Here is a 14,374-nt window from a genome sequence, read left to right on the forward strand (position 1 = left end):
AGGCTGCTGATGGGAAAACACTTGAAAGTCTGCACCACAAAACCACTGCACAGGTCTGAAAGTGGATAAAGCTCAACCCGCAAATCCTTTCCTCTTCCTCAATAGCGAAGACGCAGCCTGGATACAGATATCTCTGACTGTCAGGCCTGTATTAGACCGGTGTAATGCCTTTACACAATTACTGTGCGGGTTATTTTTATGCCTTTTTGCATTTAGGAGAAACAGAAATTTGCTATGAAAAGGGGTTTTCTATGATTGAGTTAGTTCCAGTCCACAGGAAGATACATGAAAGGAGCATGTGTGACCACTACTCAATTCACTTCTATGACAAAGTACAGCACTCAATCCCATAGAAGTGAATGGAGCAGTGATGAAACTTGGCACTAACACTTCATTCACACAGGCAACTTGAGGACCCTTGTTCTGGTGGGACTCCGAGCAGTCAGTCACCTATCCCTATCTAGTGGATCAGAGATACGAGTTGTGGGACAAACCCACAGGTTCAAAGAGTGCTCTACACCAAATAAAGTGGTGTATTCAGATGAAGACAACCCATATCTATATGGCCTATTAAGGTATATACATGGTATAGTGTGGGTGACTGCCATTTAGGACCCCCTTCTCTGGGGTAGAATCGGCCACTCTGTTATGGCTGGTGAATCAAGGAATTACATTGATAGTCACTTATGTGACTGGACAGGGCATCTGTATCAGATCAGTGGAGGTCAGACTCTTGGCACCCCCATCAATCAGCTGTGTGAAGGTGCCATGGCATTCGGGCTAGAGCAGCAGCCCCCTCTTTGTTTATACCGGTCAATACACCAGAACGCTGTACACTTTGCATCGGCTGTCCCGGGCACTGCAGACTTATTCCAGCCAAGCCCACGTGCTGGTGACACCATTAACCAGTAGTGCTGAGAGAAGGACTCCCACTGATCTGATATTACAGGCCTATCCCACAGACAGGCCATCATCAGTACTGTGATTTCAAAACCCTAGTAACCCTGTAAATGCCAGTATACCATGGGCTATGCCAACATCTTCCACCAGTTGGAGGGCTCTAACCTGGTTACTGTATACCAGTACCCTAAGGGCTATGTTCTGGGCAAATATAACATTTGGCTTGGTGTGTATCATCCATGCTCTAATTTGTACACCATGTAACAGGTCTTCTATTGACTACTGCATTGTGGGTTGTCCCATTACCCCGCTTTAGGCATATAGCTATGTTATAGGAATATGACACATATACATATACATATATATATATATATATATATATATATATATATGTGTAGCGCTATATTGTATATGGTACTTCCTATGCTGATGCAACCTGATAAAAGTCTGAGATGGACTGAAAAACTTTCCTGCCAAAAGAGATACAAATCAATATTCAGCCATTTTATCCCCTGGATGGATACATTTTGGAATTATTTCTGAACTGTGCAGAGAATTTAATAACCTGATCCACAAGCCCCATTTGCTGAATCTATAGATGCCAAATCTTCACTCATAATGGATGCATTACTGCACATAGTATCAATGTCCTAATGCAAGTGTTGGCATAACTGCATTAAGGCATCTAAAAAGACGTCTAACTTTTTATGGCCTCTCCTGATCGGTGATGGCAAACAGCCGGCACCCTCAGCTACATCTAATGCCTGTAGTATACAGTGTCCAGAGCTGAAGGCAGACAACTCTACAAACTGTATAGTGTCCAGGTGTAGTTACTGCAGCTCAGCTCCCACTGAACCGTCAGCCCCACCAATCAGATATTTATGGCCTGCTCTAAGAATAAGCTATTTAAACACCCCCCCCCCCCCAAAAAAAAAAAAAAAAAAAAAAACAACTCCGATAACCCCTTTAACACCCTAACAGTCAAAATAAAATTAGAAAAACCCTCCGAAATATTTAAGATTTTTTTTTTTTTTTAAATCACAGACTTTGGATTTATGGCACAAGTAAATATTACTGGTACATAACTCTGGTGTCTTGTGACATTTTTAGATTTCATTTCCCTGAAGCTTTACAAGACCTTGTATTTTGTGGTTAAATACATCTTATTGATCAGATTTTTAACTTTTTGATTTTGAGAGGTGAACAGAAAACATTAACTCTGGCATCTGAAAGTTTATGGCGTTTATCATGTAGAATAATTAACTCACCAAATATATTTTGGGGGTTAAGGATGTAGTAATACCAATTGTCTAGTTTGTTTTTTTTTTCAATTGAAAAAAGGTTAAAAAAAATATTCACTTTTTCCTGTAAAACCACTTAATACTAAAGCCCCATGTTGCGGAAATGCACCTTTTTTTATGCGGTTTTTGAGCCAAAGCCAGGAATGGATTGAACAGAAGGGAGAAGTATAAGAACTTTATATATATTCCCTCTCCTTTTGTAGCCACTCCTGGCTTTGGCTCAATAAACTGTAATGATATCTGCGACAACAAAAAACAGAGTTTCCGCAACATGGGGCTTTAGCCTAAAGGGGTTGTTCATGACATTTTAGTATTGCGGCAGGAGGCCAGGAGAAGGTGGGAGAAAAAAAAACCAAACGAAAAAAACAAAAAAAAAAACCCACTCATGTCCCCAATGGTCCAGTGTCCCAGGCCGTTGTCCATTCCCTACAGCCTGGACCTTCCTTGGCCTCCTGCTTCAATGCTAAAATATCATGGACAAAACCCTTTAAGCATTGTGGTCAGTATTGACCGCAAAAACTAAAGGGTTAAAAGGCACGTATGCTCTCCGATTGATGATAGGGGAGTGACAATATGAACAAAACTCCACGGTATCCCCTCCCTAGCGTCATCTGCTCCCTGCACAATGGCTGAAGTGAAAGCTGCGACTACAGGTGGCACCACTTCAACCAGTGATATGTTGGGATCTACTGGAGATACAGGCATAGTCTTGATCTAATTTTTAGTCTGCTTCGGAGTTAGAGCTGCTTAAGTGGCTGCTCGGGGGAAAACTGTAGCGTACTTTGCTCAAACTCTAAATATGAGACATTCAAAACTGTCAGGGTGTTCAGAAGAACGTCATGGAAGCATGGCTAAGAAGCCAGCAGATATGACAACAGCTAGTAAGCAGTCTGGACTAAAGGACTATTACTAGTTACTTCTCACCTATTCGAAGATCTCGTTGTAAAACACTTTTATCGAAGATGTAAAAGGATAAATTGTGGAATGTTCTTGGAATTTCAAAGTAAAAATCTTCACCATAGAATGGGCTGCAGAAAAATAAAAATAAAAAGTTAATTAAAATTAAAAGGTTAGGAAAAAAAGGTTAAAAAGACACACAACAAAAATAAGCGCAGTGAATTAACAGAAAACCAAACCTAAAAAATGAATTTAAAAAAAAAAAAAGCTATAAAAAAAATAAAAATAAATGAAATGTGGCTGCCCGAACTGTTTGTCAGTCATTTTATTTTGATTTTACCCCCCCCCCCCCCCCAAAAAAAAAAAAAGCATTGCACATTGTACAGTAGCTGTTACATTCAGACCATTAGCCAAGATTTTAGGGACATTCTGCTATTTATAAAAATTCCCTTCAGGGATTCATGAAATTCCACTTCGTAAATGAAAAATAGCCACAAATACTGTGGGGAAATATCCCCGCCGCACATGACCACTGAGGCCAATCACTACTTGTAACATCCTCGGCTCCATTCTTCAGCCCGGGGACAGCTGAGTATTTTTATATATATATATATATATATATTATATATATATATATATATATATATATATATATATATATATATATATATAATTTTTGAGACCATGGGGCATATTTAATCACACATTTTACATCAGCTTGTAGAATAACAAAGAATAAATCACAAATTTGGGTGCATGGCCATTTTTGTGACAAAAATAAAAAATAAAAAATAAAAATAGCATAACTGTAAAGCTACAAAAACAGAATAGCTCAGCTCTGCTACACGGTTTCTGTAGCTTCCATTCTCCTCTATGGGAGTTCTGGGGAGATCATAGAGCAGCACTGCTCTGCTGGTCCTGTACGTTCCAGGCACAGGAGTCAGGACAGAGAGCAGTTATTCCCATCTTGATAACGAATTGCTGTGATGGGTAAAACCCTTGGCCCAGCATAGGAAATGCCAGTTTCCCTCAATGTGTGCCAAAATGGGGGTAAAACTTTGTTGCAAAGTGAGCCAACTAATAGGTGGTATAACCTACAATCTAAATCTGCACCAGATATATCATCCAGCATCAGGCATGCAGATAAATTTGGATAATTTTAAGGCCGTCTAGTCCAACTTCGCAACTAAACCTTATGTGAACTTCAGACTACCGTAGTTCTTCGGTCCCCCACGGAGAGCATGACCGCGAACACAGTCGTTGCAAACGGATGTTGGCAGAAACCATTGATTATACTCGGGTCTCCGCGCAGATATGAACCCAGCCTTAAGCTAAAGTCCCACATTGTGGAAACACAGCTTTTTTTTGTTGTAGATTTTGCTGCGGTTTTTTGAGCCAAATGAATGAGAAATCTATAGAAAGGTCTTATACTTTTCCCTTCCGCTCAATCCTCTACTGGCTTTGGCTCAAAAAAACGCAACAAAAAAAAAAAAAAAAGCTGTGCTTCCACAATGTGGGGGGCCATACCCTTAGACAGTATTCGCACTGTAAATCTGTTCCATTGGTCAAAACTAAATGGGCAGAAATGCGGCAAAAAAGGTAGAACGCGGCCATTCTTGTAACGTTCAAAACAGCTCTAAACTACCTTTGGATTTGCACCATAGGGAAAGTAGAACACGTAAAGTAATCTATATAGTACGGACTTATCTTCCATCCTTTTTTTTTTCCCAGGCACAAGTATAGGATTTAGAAAGATCATATTAAAAATAATTGAACAAATCTGCGAGAATACATTATTTCACAAATTCTAGTCTGTATAAATCCATAGAAGACAACAGACATTGAGCCATTTCCTCAGATAATAGTAAAAGAAAATTCCACCATTAAACACTAAAAATTATTTTAAAATATAAAGGGGCTGTCCAGTGAAAATTACTATATACGGCTTATGACAAGTCAAAAAATTGTACATACTAAAATACCTTATATCTCAAATTTACACTGTGCCATTTCAGGACCCCTGTCCTAGGTCTTTGCACTTTCACTTCAGTAATAGATCTGCAACGGTCCAACACCCAGGACCCCTGGAAACAATGTGGCTCCTGGTAAAGGTTATATGCCAGGGGTTGCGCTCCTTACTCATTGCACAATGTGTAGTGGTAGCTTTAGGTACTGCAGTGCAGTCCCATAGACTTCAATGGAGCAGAGTTGCAGTAACTAAAGTCGCCACTACACTTTAGAAGAAGACTGAACAGTTGATTGGGTGAGATCTGAAAATGTTGACAGAGTAGCTGATCTGCAGCGGTCCCAGGAATCAGATCCTTACAGATCCAATATTGTTGGCCTATTATAAAGATGGATCATCAGTGTTAGAAGGTGGATAACCCCTTGACGACAGAGTAAGGTAACAATACAGTATATGATGATCAAATAACTCAAAATATTTGATAATCTGTAATCGGGTCCCTTTAAGAAATTATTAAATATTACACAGACCACATTCATGGTGAACTTCTAAACACTACGTTAGTGAAATAAAATGACACAGGGAAACCACGTCAGCAGAATACCGACCGGATCTGGGGTTTGTGCAATGTTCATTTACTGAAGAAGCAAGGAGGGGAAATGATGCAAAAACAGGAGACTAACTGTTGTGGTAAATACATTACAACGTCCTATGCAATGGCTTGGTTTCATGTCATATTAACGTCTGATAAGTCTATTAGAAAGTGGCATCCTCCTTAAGTTACAGCAGTATGTTACCAGGAGGCACCTAGATGACTATCACCCAGACAGCGCCTACAGTAGAGCGGTGCCAGCCTACACGACTTCACAAGGATAAAGCGGAAACTAGTAAGACATGCTGAACTCATTGTTAAAAAAAATAAAATAAGAGACACTAGTGTGGTTTGTGTCAGTTTTTCTTTTCTTTATTCATAGCCCACAATTTCCTGCACACAGACTGTTTTTTAAGGTTAGGTGAATGTAGAAACATGTTTGTGTAAAAAATATCTGACCCTGCAAAAAAACAAACAAACACATGACCCCATCCTTCACACTGGCTGCCATTGTATTTCTAGATTAAGCATAATGTTACCCAACATACACAGTCCATTCACATTAATGTGACCACCTGTCAAAATCCAGAATAACCACCTTTGGCAGAGCGGAGCGCTGTGAGACGTGCAGGAAGCGAGGGGATGTTGTGATGATGTCACTGGGATGTTGAGCCATGCCGACTAAAGTGCCGTGGCCAGCTGCGCTAGGTTACGTGGTTGAGTATCCATGGCGCAAACAACCCGATCGAGGTGGTCCCACAGATTCTCAATTGGGTTCAAGTCTGGGGAATTTGCTGGCCAAGGGAGTACGGTAAACTCATCCTGGTGCTCCTCGAACCACGCACGTACACTGCGAGCTTTATGACACGTCGCATTGTCCTGCTGGTAGATGCCATCATCCTGAGGAAAAACAATTCCCATGTAGGGGTGAACATGGTCTGCAAGGATAGATGCATACTTGTGCTGATACATCGTGCCTTCCACAGTGATGAGTGCACCCAGATGGCTGATGACACGTGCCTTCTGCGATTGGGTATTTAACATTGAACTCAAAAGTAGGCGGTGGTCACGTTAATGTGACTGGACTGTGTATGGGACTCTTGTAGGTGGCCCAAGCTATAGCCGCAGCTGTAAGACTAAAAAGACACTGGCCTCAGTCTTGCACAATATTTTAGGAGTTTCCCAATGGTTGTTGCAGTGTGGAGCAAAGACTCCTATAATTTAATGGAGTACGTAAAAAAAAAAAAAAAAAAAAACACACACCATCATCAAATGAGTGCTCTAGAACAACCAAAATTCTAGGGATGAATTAACATGGTGCAGAATTCCTGAAGACATTTATGAAAACAAAAATTTGTGCCATTTATTTGATTGGTGTTAAGCAAGTACATGGTTATCTGTGGCCATATTAGGAGACTCCTATTTGCACAAATCTGCTGTGTGTGAATTCAACGTAACAGTGAAAAATTCTCATGATCAGAGAGCCGAGGACAAGTGATCTACACTGAGCTGGCAGGCCCTCTTTAAAGCCAAGACCACACTTAGTGAAGGCCAGCAGAAACACAACATGGTTTTTTCCGCAGTATTTTTCTTTGCAATTTCTCAGTTTTCCTCTGCGGACCCTCTACCCCTATTATACCTATAAGGAAAATGCCAGTGTTTCCGCAGGTATAATTGAGAGCGAGCGAGTGTTTTTGAAATCGCAGTTTTTCCGCAATGTATGAGATTAGCCAGAATCCCATCCACTTTGCAGGTAACATAAAATGCAGCATTTTTGCAATGTGGTGACCGGCCCAAGTCAGTTTTACTAAATTCCTGCATAGCCATGAAACTGGAGACTCTCAGACTATTCAATTGGCAACACCTAGATGTCAATTTATTCATGCATGTATAACAGAGGAACAACACCATTCTAAAGAAAAAATGCTTCAGGGATTTAATTTCATGCGGAATACCATTATTTACTAAAATTGATATGTCATAAACCACAACGTATGGGAATATTCACACATTGAAAGAGCATAGTTAAAGGGGGATTTCCAAACCAAAATTGATTATTCATAATAGCAACCTGTCCACAGGATAGGTCATCAGTATGTGATCTGTGGGGACCGACACAGAGCAGCTTGAAGCTGCTAGTGGATGGGGAACACATGCAGCACCACTCCTATGCACATAACAGGAACAGCATGGCAGCCCCTCCACTGCATAGGTGATTCAATGCTCCTGTTGCTTGAATAGGAGTAGGAGCCTCGGGGTGCACTTAAGCAGCTGATCTGTGTGGGCTCATTTCACAAAATGATGACCTGACCTAAGGATATCCCAAACGATATCAGCATGAAAAACTGATTTGGAGCCCAAACCGCCCTTTAAGGACTTGCAAAGGAAGGAAAACTATGCTAATAAGGTTATGTTCACAAGTTGCAAGCCCAATTTTCTGTGACTGTGTCATATCTAAATGGGGCAAGTAAAAGTTCATGTATATACTGTCAAAACAAACCCAGAAAGATTGCCACAATATAACGTGTGAACCAAGCCATCCACCCACCTGTATATGTGTGAACCTACCCACAATGGAGAAAATCTTGTGAAAAGTTGCATCATAAAGAGAGTTTTTTGTTTTACCGAATACATGGGAAAGCCCTAACGTGAAGTTAAGACATTTATCAATACTCACCTCTACGTGTAAGAACACAAATTCCTCAGAATGTACATATATGCTACTTATTCACAGGTCCTCACGAATAAGTGATATATATGGAGCCTATCAACCAATCCCATGTTTCCCCATTGATCCTATGATCCATAAACCCCATTTGCTTAACAAGTATAAGCCAGGTTGGGGTCTGTTCACTTCTGTGTTGTGGTAGAGCCATCACATGACGGACACGAGCGCTGCCTGACCTATCCAACTGAATTACAAGATGGTCTGCTACATTTTGTGACAAGTGCTTCTAGTGGACTCTGCAATACAGAGGTGAACAAAGCCTTAGATTTCAGCCATGTCATAAATCAAGATAATAATTAAGGCTGGGTTCACGTCTGCGTCTGAGTAGAAGAGAAGAGACAGCTGAAATCCATCAAAGAAACCACTGAAAACTGTCGAAGAAAAATATCCTTTTTTTTTCAGCCGCAGCCAGTTTCAAAATGGCAGACCCCATAATAGTCCATGGTGTCCACTGGGCTCCGTGTGTAACCAATGTTTCAGAAGTCTACCTCTCTGTTGTTTGGGTCCCCCAATGGACTCAAACAACAGCGAGCACAGCACTAGCATGAACCTTTCGTGAAAGGTTCACAGACATCTAAATAATAATAATAGTTTTTTTTATTATTAGAAAAGAACAAAAGAAAAAAAATAAAAAAAAAATTCCTTCTTACTTGAGTGACTTTTCAACAACACTGGTCCTAAAGATTTCTTCCTGGTCTAGATTAACAGTGCAGAAGCAATCTCTCATCTTGTTTGGTCCTGGATAAGGCAACAGGTTTTTTGCCTCACCTGTAAAATAAGAAAATATTAGACTATTAACATGGGCGGTATGCCAACAACAAATGAATAAATAAGCGTCCGATGGAATTTATTCAACCGCGTGTGCCTGAGATAGGGAGATTAGATAGCAAGCCCCTAGGGAACAGGGACCAATGTGATAGGTGAAAATCTGTGTACACAGCCACAGACTATGATGTGCTATATAGGCAACCGGAAATAAATATATAGTGGTTTACATAGTATAGTACTGTGTAGACAATTACGCAACCTTGTAGAATTCATCCCATAGAAGGAAGCAGTCCTTTCCTGTGATGCAAGCCGACTGACAGAACGTCAGATGTAACGCTCCCCAACAGTAACACTACTACTGAACATCTGATGACTTTTTCTAGGTTGGCAATATACATTACACAGACGTCTGCCGAACACAAGCGGAGCCAAAACCTGTCTCCTGACGCCCCCAAACCAAGTGTGCACATATTCTGCATGGAGAGAAATCTGCCGCTAGACACATCTGGCAACACCTCACCTCCCCCAGGATAAGGAGCAGGCATGTTGTATTCCAACGTTTCCTTGTTATCCCCGACACCTGCCATTGGAGCAGAGGCCCTTATACACATTAGATGGCCGGTCGCCCAAGCTGGCGGGGTACCTATAATTAACCGTTTACATCCCTATCAATTTCTATATCAAATACAATCCAACAAGATAAAAACAATAGAGGACACCAGTCTCCTACCATGATTCATCCTGATCGGAAATTAAGACATATTTCATAGTGCCCTGCACGTCTACTAAGCAAAATGCGTCAGTATGCTGCCACTCTCAGGGTCAGAAAAAGTACCGTACCATAAACATTGTACAAATTTTTTTATTTTTATTTTTTGCCAGTATACCCCTTCCCCCTTTGGCTTTCTTTTCAAAAGTGCTCAAAATGAAAGACATTGGCACAAATCGCTGGTATTTTGTACGTATACGTGTAAAACTATAGGTAACCTAAGGAATAAAATACATAAAGCATGCAAAATATAATAATATGCTAGGCTTCATTTCCAGAAATGTGACTCATGTGCCTTACAAACCTATTAATAAATCTTTCCAAATATGTATAAAAATACAAACCTCATTTCTGGTCATTCACCACCTGGCAGTGAGTGTATATAATAGGTGGTCAACCAAAAACAGGGCTTCTGGTTTGCGGTGAAAGGGGATGTCTGGGACATATAAAAAATCAGCAGAAATCAAGGGATGTGATAAAACAACAAACCAAGTATTACCCACCTGGAAAATCCCCCGCTCCCCACCACTCAAACACTGCTGCTCCCTGTTAGGGTCCTATACTGAAGACGCTCCCACTGCACGTGGCTGCAGCCATCACATGACAGTAGTAACAATGCAGGCCAGCAGAAGAGAATGGGGGAGCAGTGCAGGAATACAGATTTTAATATTTTATCCCCAGACTCCTGCCAGATCCTGGACAAAGTCTTTCAGATTGAGGGAAAAATACTAAATAATAATTTTAAAAAAATCCTAAGAGGCATAATATATTATTAATATTCATCCCCATTCCTAAGGAGCTCTCTGAAGAATACAGATCTGTGGCATTGACACGTGTGGCCATCTTGTGGCTGCGGGGGCCTCATGTGGCTTCTGTTGGGTGGGCTAGTTGCAAATGGCTCTAGTTTTCAAAAATAGTCAATACTGACTTGTATACAGAAAAAAATAAAAGTCTTTGGTATTCTGTATATATCAGGGAGTACTACCCGAAAGATGTAACTCTATACGGTATAACAATACTAATAGGTGTGGTGGTACGTTGGGTTATAGGTAGTGGGATAGGGTCCCAATCCGTGATAATTCAGTGAAATATTGATCCCACAAGAAGTATGAATTTTCTCAATGCATGAAGGTTTTTATTCGATGATAGATACACACAATATACGCTTATATGGTGTATCTATCATCGAATAAAAACCTTCATGCATTGAGAAAATTCATACTTTTTGTGGGATCAATATTCCACTCTATATGGTATACCGTGTGGTTGCCCATCTCCAGCACACACTGCTCACAGGTAAGACAAAAACCAAATGCACTAAATGAGTGAAAAAACGGAGACGCCATTCCTGCGACATGAAAGAATTGGTTTCCTATAAAATGTATTTCTTTAGAGAAATGGTGCATTGGTGGAAAAGAACAAGGTGACAGAAGTTGATCTAGATGACTCTAAAGGAAATGTGGATGAACGAACAATCTGACTCCCACGGAAAATCTGAAACACAATAGACCTCATGCTTAAAAATGTACTAAGAAAAGCTGCCAGCGTTGCCCCCAGCAACCAATCACATCACCCCTTTCATTTTGTCACTGGGCAACACTGACACGGCAGACTAAACCTCCTGCTTTATAGCAATAGTCAGACAGGCAAGTCAGGACACTTATAGGCAATCATGGAAACACAGATAAAGGGAATTTCCAAACGGACCCCTCTTTAGAAAAGGTCATCAGTATCAGATCAATAGGGGTCCATCATCGGACTCCCCCGCCGATCAGCTGTTCTCATAAGTAGTTGGCACAGGAAGGAGCCGGATGGTTCCCAGTTCTGGTCACTGCATAGAGCTGGTAGCAGCAGATGCCGAGAAGAGCTGATCGGTGGGGTTGCTGGGTGTCAGAGCCCCACCAATCTGCTATCGATGGTAAATGTACAGATGAAGCAAAGGTTAACATGACTCTTAATGTGTTAATATCACTGCGGCACACAGCGTTAGCTCAACTATTTGATGGGTCTTCAGTGGGTTTTGGTGTCTTCTGAGATTGGAAATCATGGAATTGAAAATGATCACGCTGCAGAAAGTCATGTTAAACAGGGCAACATTTGTAGGTCCTTGTCCAGAAAATGAACGTTGTAAAACGCACGAAATAAAAGAAAAAAAAATATATATATATATATATATATATATATATATATATATATATATATATATATATATATATATTCCAGACAACCCCCATCAAGAAACCCTTTCTAAATGGCTAATCCAGCCTTAGGCAGAAAACTATCACGGCAAGTCTTCAGTGAAGAAGCAGCTAGTTCCTGAGACATTTTATTTCATTTTTTATTTTTTTATTTTTTTTTTCTCTTGAGAAAAAAGAAGCTTTGTTCCTATTTCTTTTTTGGACCAGTCTCTCCCTTACCTATGTTTGTTTAGGATGTTCTAAGTGTAAGACACATATCCATGGTTCTTATATCTTGCACTGATTAGGTTAATTAGCATATTGAGTGCTGAACTGCGCTGATTTGTCAGGAAAGGTGGGGGCTAGAGGAAAAGAAACTTCCTGCTCTGCAAGAATCAGTGAATTCTCACTTATTGATGGATGCAAAAAGTTAAAGAGGATCTTTCACCTCCTCGGGTACATAATACACCGCTAGTGCGCTGAATTGGTGAGGAATGCCCTCCTCCACCAGTACTCGTCCATAGACGAGTACTATCAGGAGTAGGGGAGGCGTTCCTCACCGGGTGGAAAGGAACACCCCCTATCAGAAACACCCTTCTGACAGTGAAGAGCTACGGTAATGGCACCGATAGCTCTTCACCGGGGGCACAGAACGGGAAAGCCGATAGTACGCGGAATTCAGCGCACTGTCGGCTTTCTAGCGGTGTATTACACCACATGTGCCCCAGGAGTTGAAAGGTCCTCTATAAAGTTGGCGAAAAGTCCTATTTAAAAAGAGCTATCCAGGGAATAAAACTTGCCAACATCCGTCCCGTTTAATGCATGCTTTACACCTCCTATTCCCTGACTCGTTGCGATCCTGGGTCCTATGTCCAGCACCGGACTCCTTACTCTCCATTTTTGATGTATATTCTGAGGTTGGCAGACTTGCCTCATTGCAATAACCTAGCCAGTTCCATTCTCTGTCGTGCACCAGTAGTAACAGAGAATAGGACTTTCCTATTACAACGAGAAAGTCTGCCGACCCCAACAATACAATAAGTCCTATCAAGGCATAGGGAGAGAGGGAGGAGGTGGTCAGGCCTGTACCTCAGGGCAGATCCTGAGAGCAAGAGTAAGTGCCTGGGTCTGTCCTGACACAGAGTCTGCTGAGACTGTTTTGTGCTCTTTTTGTTGATTTGCTTGGCTAGTAGTAAGCCACACGTACAGTTAGTACTTTATTCAGGTCGTGCTCAGACGAGCAGGATTTTGTTTCACTCCTTTTGTCTGAAGTTAAGGCTGTATTTTGTTTTGTTCATGTTGTGCCTGAAGTCAAGGTTTATTTATTTTGCAGTTTTTTTTTAAATTGTATTAAATAAACCTGTTTTGCTACAGTTTTGTGTCCCTGTTTCTGACTGGTTGGGTCTTCACCATTTCTGCTACCGAGGTACATTTCCCACACAGTACAGAGACTAAATAGTATATCAGGCACCAAAACTAGCAGCACTGACTGCTCAGGAATGGTGATAACTAGAGACAAAAAAAAATCTCAACTTTGCCAGAATCAGTGGAGCAGCAGCTATTAAGTGATGTAAAGAGCTGGACTTGTTGGAGGTGGTGAAAGGCTCTCTTTAAAAGGGAATCTAGGAGGACCAAAACCACTCCTAAAGAACTTATATACTGCTGTAGGGGGCGTTAGTTACATAAACATTTTTGTTCACATTTAAATGAGCTGTCCAATGCATCTGGGGCATAGCCGCACCTGTCTGAGCACCCATTTTTTGCCTGTGCTCACCATAATGATTAACAGGTCCTATTAAAATGTCCTGATAGCAGTGAAGTTCACTCCAAAAAGTTACTCCAACCTAGAATATATAAGAAATTGTGTGTACCGCTCAAAAAAAAATGTAATAAAAAAACAAAAAAACTACTACTACAAACTTGACTGTTTACGGCGGACTGAAAGGCGAGTGGCAGTACAACAAGAAGGGATTTCATAATATTGAGTAGGGAAGTATTCTTAGAAAAACATTAGAACCAGAGATGATCTAAAGTGCGTGGGTGGAAGAGGCAGAGCAAGAACACATTACTTAACAGAAAGGGATGTGGATGAATGTACTGGGACGGTTTAAAGGTGCAGTAGCAGGATTTTTCCCACTCCAAAAAATAAAGTTTTTCCATTAAGAGTAAATCTGAAGTTAGAGCAGTAACACCCAAGTGCTAGCTACCAAGATAGAAGAATCTTTCTGTTCAGTTGCAGTAATCCTTCTTGCAAAACTAACAAAAGGAACATTGGT

At 40.8% G+C, this 14,374-nt stretch overlaps 1 protein-coding gene across 1 annotated transcript in view; it reads right to left on the reverse strand.

The window, feature by feature from the left end:
• Nucleotides 1-14,374, reverse strand: part of RASA2 (RAS p21 protein activator 2) — a 69,913-nt gene that overhangs the window by 39,765 nt on the left and 15,774 nt on the right. The window contains exons 2-3 of the mRNA XM_075269018.1: nucleotides 9,035-9,152; nucleotides 3,126-3,229 (exon numbers count right to left, since the gene is read on the reverse strand). Of these exons, the coding sequence (XP_075125119.1) occupies nucleotides 3,126-3,229; nucleotides 9,035-9,152 (222 nt within the window). The remainder of the gene's footprint in view (nucleotides 1-3,125; nucleotides 3,230-9,034; nucleotides 9,153-14,374) is intronic.

Source organism: Leptodactylus fuscus, chromosome 3 (assembly GCF_031893055.1).
Source record: "Leptodactylus fuscus isolate aLepFus1 chromosome 3, aLepFus1.hap2, whole genome shotgun sequence".
NCBI classification, from domain to species: Eukaryota; Metazoa; Chordata; class Amphibia; order Anura; family Leptodactylidae; genus Leptodactylus; species Leptodactylus fuscus.